A 9,150-nucleotide genomic window follows, 5' to 3' on the forward strand; every position below is an offset into this window, starting at 1 on the left:
AATTAAATTTATTAATTAATTATTATTAATTAATAAAAAAAAAGTAATCAATTAATTATTATTTAAAAAATAATCCAATAATTATTATTTAAAAAATAATTAAGTAATTATTTATAATAAATAATTAAATAATTAGCAAAATTGCAAAAAAAAAAAAAAACCAAAAAAAAAAGAACCTACAAAAATTTGTTTTTATTAAAACTAATAAAATTCTTTTATTTCTTAATATTTAATCATTGAGAAAAAAATTAATTATTAATTCTTAATTACTTAAGAGGTACAAAAAAAAATTTAATAAAACATAAAATCAGAAAAAAAACTGTAAATTTGCTAAACAAAAAATAATATTTAAATAAAATTTATATAAAATTATTTTATATAAAAAAAAAAGAAAATTAAAAATAAACAAATTTTTTAAAATTATTTTATCATTAAATTAAAAATTATTTAAAAGATTTTGCAAAAAAAAAAAAAAAAAAAATTACGCTCTTCCTTCTAATTTCGATATTACATCGTGGACATTTTCAATTACACTATAAATATATGGACGTTCCATTGGATTCGATTTTAACATCGAAAGTATTAAGTCTTTCATATCCTGTAAGGAAAAAAAAATTATTATTCTTTCTTTTTTAATAAAAAAAAAAAAAGAGTTAATTTTCTATTATTTTTTTTTCTTTTCTAATCAGTGAAAAAAAAAATTAATTTTATACTTCGTTATTTTCTAATTAAAAAAAAGAGTAAAATTTTCTTTGCAATTTAGAAAAAAAAAAAAAAAAAACAGTAATAATAATAACAACAACTTACTTCGTTGTAAGGTGAATTTTCTGGAAAATTAATATTCGCACTGATAACAGCGAGAGCGACACTATCACCTCTTTCATGGACAGAATCGAATGGCGATTTAAAATAACAAAGTGCATATAAAATGCAACCAAGTGACTGAAAAATAAAAAAATATTTAATAATAATTTCACATTAGTTTAGAAAGAAAATTATTTTAATTTTTCTCTTTTAATTAAAGAAAAAAAAAAAAAACAAATTTTTGTTATTAAAAAAATATTTTTGTCCCATTTATTTTTGCTATATAAATAAAATAATTAATTACATTTTGTTTAAAATAATTTTCAATTATTAAATTATTATTATTATTATTATATTATTTTACTATGTTGTTAGAACAAAAAAACAAATTTAAAAAATTAATTCATTTTTTAATAATAAATTTTAAAATATTTCGAAAAGAAATTAATTTTTTTTATTTTGATTTTAATTCAGTTATTTGAAAAAAAAAAAAACAATATTCTACAATTATTTTGCAAATAATAAATTATTTTAAATTCTCATCGAAAAAAAAAATGTTTTTATGGTTTTAAACAAATTAAAATTAAATTAATTAACAAATTAATTAAAATTAAAATTTTTGGAATATTTTCGCTATCATCAAAATATTAAATAACATATTAAAATATTTAATTATTAATTTAAAAAAAAACAAAAAATCGAATTTATTTTCATACCCAAATGTCCGTTCTTTCATCGACCATACAATAACTTTCAACATTGAATAATTCAGGAGCTCTATAAGGCATTGAACATCTTTCGGCTGCCAAATCTTGAAGTGTTTGCGCCTCTTGATTGCCACAAACTTTTACTCGTGCAGGCGCAACAGAACCTACAAAATGAATTTTTTTTTTTTTTCTTAAAAATTTGGAGAAGAAAAAAAATAAAATTCTTTAACTTAAATATAAAACTAATTAACTATAACTATAAATAAAAGAAAATACATTTCTTTCATCACTAATAAAATTAATTAAAAACGCATAAATAAAGAAATAAAAGAATTTTTTTTTCTCTTAATTATAAAAACCTAATAAAAAAAAAAAGTAAAATAAATTTTTGTTTACCCTCCTTAATAAAATTAATAAAATAAATTTTCTAAATAAATAAATAAATAAATAAAATAAATAAACAAAGAAAATAATTTTTTTCTCCTAATTAATAAAAAAAAAACTAACAAAAAGTAAAATACATTTTTTTCTTTCTAATAAAATAAATAAACAAAATAAAAGAATTTTTGTTTCCTAATTAAAAACCTAATAAAAAAGGTAAAATTATTTTTTGCCCAAATAAAATTAATTAAAAGCATAAATAAACAAATAAAAGAATTTTTTTTCTCTTAATTATAAAAACCTAATAAAAAAAAAAGTAAAATAAATTTTTTTTTACCCTCCTTAATAAACAAAGAAAATAATTTTTTTCTCCTAATTAATAAAAAAAAAACCTAAATTATTTAAATTTTTTTTTCCTAATTAATAAAAAAAACCTAATTATTTAAATTTTTTTCTCCTAATTAATAAAAAAAACCTAATTATTTTTTTCTCCTAATTAATAAAAAAAACCTAATTATTTTTTTCTTCTAATTAATTAAAAATCTAATAAAAAAAAAGTAAAATCAATTTTTTTCCCTACCTAATAAAATTAATAAAATGAATAATTTTTTTTTCTCCTAATTAATAAAAAAATAAATAAATTTTTTTTTCTTCCTAATAAAATTAATTACAAAATTATATAAAAAAAAAAAATAAATAAAATAAAATATAAATAAAATAAAAAAAATAATAATAATAAATATTCAAACCTAAATCCATAATAATTGGCGTCATTCCATCGCCAAGAAGAATATTTGCCGTTTTTAAATCACGATGCGCAAGTGCATCGGGTTTTATTTCATGAAAAACTTTAACTGCCTCGCATATTTGTAAAAACATATGCAATATTTCAAGTGGACTCATATAGTCATTATTTCTTGCTCTCCTCTCCAATTCATTTGCTAAACTTCCTTTCTAAAAAGAAAAAAAAAAAAAATTTTTTTATTTTATTTTCCTTATCCCCCAAAAAATTAAAACAATATTTTTACTATTTTTTTTTTAAAATAAGAAGAAAAAAAAACAAATCAAAAAAAAAAAACAATAAATTCTGATACGAAAAAAAAAATTCAAAGAAATTTTTTTCCAAAAGAATAATAAACAATTAAAAAAATAAGAAAGTAAAATAAAATAATAAATAACAATAAATAAACAATATTAAATAACAAAAAAAAAATTTCTTTCTCAATAATTCCATAAATAATAATTTTAATAATAATAATATTAATAATAAGTCTTATTATAATTATTTAAATAATAAATAATAATAATAATAATAATAATAATAATAAATAATACAGAATAATAAAAATAATAATAATAATATATAATACAGACTAATAAAAATAATAATAATAATATATAATACAGAATAATAAAAATAATAATAATATTAATAATAATAATTATTATTATTTAAATAATAAATAATAAAAATAAGAATAATAATTAATTATTGCAAAAGAATAATAAGAAAAAATTTTTGTGAACCTTTTATATACGAAAAAATATAAAAATAAATATGCGAAATTTTTTTTTTTGTTTTAATTGTTAATTAAAAAAAAAAAAATTTTTTTTTTGTTCTAATTGTTAATTAAAAAAAAAATTTTTTTTTAATAAATTTTAATAAAATTTAAAATTTAATAAACTTTAATAAAATACTTTAATAAAATTAAATAAATAATGACTATAATTATATGAAAAAAAAAAAAATTCTCTTTTCACCTACATGATAATAAGGAAGAACCAATAAAACTTCACTGGTAATATTTAAAACAGGATCGGCGCTTCCTTGTTGTGTTGAATCAATGCATTCAATAATATTTGGATGCTTCAATATTGTATGATATTCAATTTCTTTAAGTGCAAGCCGTTGATCATCAAAACCATGGCAAATAATTTTTTTAATCGCATATTTTTTATGGCTTAATGTATCTTCAGCCAATGATACTGTACTAAATCCTCTGCGAAAAAAATTTACAAATAAAAAAAAAAAAACACAAAAAAAATTCCTTTTACTCCAAAAAAAAAATTGTCAATTTTTTTTTTTGCATCGAAAGAAAATTTCCTTCCAATAAAGAAGAGAAACAATTTTTTTTTTCTTTTCGAAAAGAAATAATTTATAACATTTAGAGGTTATGTCGGAAAAAAAAAATAATTGAAAAATATAAATTTCTATATATTCGTATAATAATTAATTTTCCACTGAATATAATAATAAATTTCCTTCAATAAAGAGAAATTTTTTTTTTTTTTATCGAAAGAAAATTTAGAGGTTATGTCGGAAAAAATGTTTGAAAAAAAACATTTTCTATATATTTAAATAAACAATTAATTTCCTAATAAATTAAAAAATTCCTATACAAAAAAAGGTATATACAATTTTCTTTCCAAAATGGAAAATTAATTTAGAGGTTATGTCAGAATAATCGTTGAAAAAAAAACAAAAACACCAGATAAATAATAAAATTTTAATAAAAAAATAATTTTTTACAAATCAAAAGGATAAATTAAAAAAAAAAATTTCGATCTTTATTGACGATTTTTTGCATTCTACAAAATTTAATTTCTCATTTTAATAATATAATTTTTCTTTAAAGAAAAAATTGTGTTTATAAATTTTTTTATTTACATTCATAATTATCAAAAAAAAAAAGAAAAACTTACCCCTCAGCAAGATGTTCGCGAATTGTATATTTTCTTGCATTTATTGTACAAGTTTCTTTAGCACAAATGCAACCCATTTTAAAAATTAAACTCAAACCTAAGCTATTCATTTTTTTCGTCACAGATAATTATTAATTTTTTTTTTTTTTTTTAATGAAAAAAATTACGTTTTTATCTCATCTTTATAAAGAAAACAATCTGCTTTGATTATACATTGCGATAAGAGCAAAAAAAAAAATTCATAAACTTCACCAACATAACCTAGAAAAATTTTTTTGACAGCTCAGTTCCTCAGTTTTTGTTTCTAGTGCGCATGCGCTCAACATTAAGTCATGTTCACAGTGCTTTGGAAGAAAAATGTCAGGGTTGGAAACATCGTTTGCTTAAGTAAAACGGTGAAACATCTAAAATGTATCTTAGAATTTATTTATGGTGAAACCTTTCATATGTGACACGTTTGAAACTCTGATATGTGACACTCAATACAAAATATTCATTTTTTTTATTATAAATAATAATAATAATAATAATAATAATAATAATAATAATAATAATTAACACATTCTATTTAAATATGAAAAAGAATGATATATTAATTTTTTTTCCTATTCAAATATAATAGAAAATAAACAATGAAAACAGAAAAGCGGCTGTCGGAGGCGCTAGTCAAGATAAAACAATCATAAACATAACCTATAATTATTTGCTGTTCTTTCTTTAGAATGTTTAAAAAATAATAAACAATAAAAGAAAAAAAAATATTTGTTAAATTTAAATTTATTTGTTAAATTTGTTAAAATAAAATATATTTTTCTTTTGTAAATATATCAATTTAAGGAAAACAATCATAAACATAACCTGTAATTTTATATTTTTTTTCCTTGCTTCTTAACTCCCTTTCTTCATAGCGCGTGTAAAAATAAAAAATAGACGAAGAAAATAATCGTAAATATAATTATAATTTTTTTAATTGAGAAAAGTTCGAGGTGAAACAATCATAAACATAACCTATAATTTTTTTTTTATTTTCCCTTTCTGCAGAACGCGACAAAAATAATAAATAGACGAAGAAAATAAATCGTAAATATAATTAATTAAAAATTTAGAAATGTTAAATATGTAAAACAATCATAAACATAACCTATAATTATTTTTTTTCTTCTAACCTCTCTTTTTTAAGAGCTAAAATATAATAAATAGAAGAAGAAAATAAATAGTAAATATAATTATAATTCAAAAATTCCAAAAAATTCAATGTAAAACAATCATAAATATAACCTAAAATTTTTTTCTTTTCAGCTCTCTTTTTTAAGAGTTAAAAAAAATAAAAAATAGAAGAAAATAAATCGTAAATATAATTCAATTAAAAATTCAGAATTGTTAAATGTAAAACAATCATAAACATAACCTATAATTATTTTTTTTTCTTTTAATCTCTCTTTTTTAAGAGCTAAAAAATAATAAATTGTAAATATAATTATAATTTAAAAATTCCGAAAGATTCAATGTAAAACAATCATAAACATAACCTACAATTTTTTTCTTTTGCTTTTAAGCTCTTTTTTAAGAGTTAAAAAAAATAGAAGAAAATAAATCGTAAATATAATTAATTAAAAATTCAGAAAGGTTAAATGTTGAACAATCATAAACATAACCTATAATTATTTTTTATCTTCTAACCTCTCTTTTTTAAGAGCTAAAATATAATAAATAGAAGAAGAAAATAAATAGTAAAACAAACATAAACATAACCTAAAATTTTTTTCTTTTGCTTTTCAGCTCTCTTTTTTAAGAGTTAAAAAAAATAATAAATAGACGAAGAAAATAAATCGTAAATATAATTGATTAAAAATTCAGAATTGTTAAATGTAAAACAATCATAAACATAACCTATAATTATTTTTTTTTCTTTTAACCTCTCTTTTTTAAGAGCTAAAAAATAATAAATAGAAGAAGAAAATAAATAGTAAATATAATTATAATTTAAAAATTCCGAAAGATTCAATGTAAAACAATCATAAACATAACCTACAATTTTTTTCTTTTGCTTTTAAGCTCTTTTTGAAGAGTTAAAAAAAATAGAAGAAAATAAATCGTAAATATAATTAATTAAAAATTCAGAATTGTTAAATGTTGAACAATCATAAACATAACCTATAATTATTTTTTTTTAACCTCTCTTTTTTAAGAGCTAAAATATAATAAATAGAAGAAGAAAATAATTTCGTAAATATAATTATAATTTAAAAATTCCGAAAAATTCAATTATAAAACAATCATAAACATAACCTAAAATTTTTTTCTTTTCCTTTTAAGCTCTCTTTTTTCAAGAGTTAAAAAAAAATAATAAATAGAAGAAAATAAATCGTAAATTATAATTATTTAAAATAAAAATTCAAAAAGGTTTCAAGGTAAATTTATTAAATAAAAAATAGATTTTCTTTTTTTTTGTGAATATTATATCAGTGACAACTTGATTTATTTATTCATCAAAATAATTTATAGTACCACAACAATATTAATATATATTGAAGGGATTCTAAAAATGGGGAGAGGAAAAAAGATTCAAGAGGCTGACAAAAGGACAGGAAAGGGCCTAGTGACGAAATTTTTTTTTTTTTTTTTTTTTTTTTTTTGCAGTATAGAGGAAAGAGATATAGGATGGTGCTTTATATGGGGAACGTAGAACAACAGAGGCTGCGGGTAAAAATTTAATTAGCCGCGTTTTTTTTTTTCAAACATATGGCATCGCAAAACCTTTAGTGAGATGATTTTTTCGTCATTTTCTCACGTTTCTTTCTTTTTTTCTTTCTTTTCCCTTTTTTTTTTTATTTAATACCGAGAAAATCCCAATTTTCTCCAAAAATATTTTTTTTATTTTATTGGTTTAAAAAAAAATTTTTTTTTAATTAACTTCTGCGTAATATTTTTTTTTAATAATTTTTTTTCGTATTGTATTTTTTTTTTTAAAGTAATTTTTTTACAAAAATAATTTTAGAGGCTGAAAATTAATTTATTTCGAAAATTGGGATTTTCTTTTTTTTTTATTATAAATGAATTAAAATATATATATTGTTCATCAAAAAAAAAAAAAAAAAAAAAAAAAAAAAAATTCAAGTGTTGCGTCCTTGTTCACTTTTCTTTCTTTTTTCGTTTTTTATTTATTCAACACTACACACTAGAGAATTATAATTGTCTATCGCTAATTAAGAATTGTGTGTGTACCTAAAAACCTTTATTAACGTCTCAGACCCCATTCGAAAAAAGCTACATGCACTACACTTTTGCATATATACTTACGCGATACATTTAACAAATTTTTTTTTTTTTCTTTTTTTTTTTTTCTTTTTTTCAATCAATTTTTACGATTACAGTTGCAGCGGAATATAGATTTTTTTTTTATTTTGCGATCGCTAGTCAGCTACATATTAATATTTTTTTTTTTTTTTCGTTTTTTTTTCCTCTTAAATTCCAAGACGCAATCAATATTTTTTTGAATTCAATTTTTTTTTATTATTAAAATTAAGTAATAATTAATATTAATTAATAATTAATAATTAACATTAACTACTAATTAAAATTAACTAATAATTAATATTAACTAGTAATTAATATTAATTAACAATTATTATTAATTAATAATAACTAATAATTTCTATTAATTAATAAATAACTAATAATTAATATTAATTAATAAATAACTAATAATTTCTATTAATTAATAATTAATTCTTTAATCGAACCAATAATTTTTTAATTTTTAATCAAAGAATTTAGTTTAAAAAAAAAAAAAAACAAAATAATTTTATTAAAAATGAGAAATAAAAAATAATTATTTACTAATTAATTAAAATAATTCATTTTTTTTCCTATCTTTTAATTAATTTATATTAGTATAAAAAAAATTTGTTACTGAAAATTAATTGGAAATTTTAATCAAATAAATTAATAAACAAAAATTAATTTTTACACTCATAAAAATTTCTAATAATTAATTACCAAAAAAAAAAAAAAATTATTAAAATATTGCGTCTCGTTAATAATACCTAATAATTAAAGAAAAAAAAAAAAAAAAAAACAAGTGTAAAAATCGGAAACTTTTTCTGCAACTTCGTTTCGTCTCTACAAATATATATGTAAGTATATATATATATATATATATATTTTTTTTTTATTTCGTGTATTTACAAAACAAGTGTGTTTTCAATATATACAGAATGACTCGGTAATTCGTGGCGTTTTCGTGCGAATTTACCAAAAAAAAAAATTGAAAATTTACGGAAAACACATTTTTTCAAAAAGAAAAAAATTTCTCATTTCTTTCTTATTGAAAAATAATAATAATAATAATAATAAAATAAAGAAATATAAAAATAAAATGAGTAGGAGAAAAGAAAAAATGAATAAAGGGAGAAATATTTTTTTTTTTAAAAAATAGGGGAAAAGAAAAAGAAATAAAAAAAAAAATGAAAGAGAAAAATAAAATTATTTTTTTTTTTTAAGATAAAAGAGCGAAAAACTGAAAACAACGAATTCGAGAAAATGATTTTTTTTT

The 9,150-nt window shown here is 17.8% G+C and overlaps 1 protein-coding gene across 1 annotated transcript; it reads right to left on the bottom strand.

Moving 5' to 3' along the window:
* Window positions 1–326: 326 nt before the first annotated feature.
* LOC127290655 (serine/threonine-protein kinase 16) lies at window positions 327–4,872 on the bottom strand. Its single transcript, XM_051319386.1, has 6 exons — window positions 4,596–4,872; window positions 3,658–3,892; window positions 2,642–2,846; window positions 1,521–1,675; window positions 808–942; window positions 327–598 (listed from the first exon to the last, which is right to left on the bottom strand). Exons 1-6 carry the CDS (start codon window positions 4,703–4,705, stop codon window positions 482–484), a joined length of 957 nt encoding a protein of 318 aa, XP_051175343.1. The 5' UTR covers window positions 4,706–4,872; the 3' UTR covers window positions 327–481.
* Between the last annotated feature and the right edge of the window lie 4,278 nt (window positions 4,873–9,150).

Source organism: Leptopilina boulardi, unplaced genomic scaffold, assembly GCF_019393585.1.
Source record: "Leptopilina boulardi isolate dan_hultmark-lab unplaced genomic scaffold, ZJU_Lbou_2.1 LbouV2_78, whole genome shotgun sequence".
In the NCBI taxonomy this organism is placed as follows: Eukaryota; Metazoa; Arthropoda; class Insecta; order Hymenoptera; family Figitidae; genus Leptopilina; species Leptopilina boulardi.

What these genes read in the sequence shown, in the direction of transcription:
- LOC127290655 (XM_051319386.1), bottom strand. Translation starts at nt 4,705, where the DNA reads ATGAATAGCTTAGGTTTGAGTTTAATTTTTAAAATGGGTTGCATTTGT. An exon ending in CGCGAACATCTTGCTGAGGG is followed by an intron (nt 3,893 to 4,595) that starts GTAAGTTTTTCT and finishes TTTTTTTCGCAG; the next exon opens with AGGATTTAGTACAGTATCAT. An exon ending in TGGTTCTTCCTTATTATCAT is followed by an intron (nt 2,847 to 3,657) that starts GTAGGTGAAAAG and finishes TTTTCTTTTTAG; the next exon opens with AAAGGAAGTTTAGCAAATGA.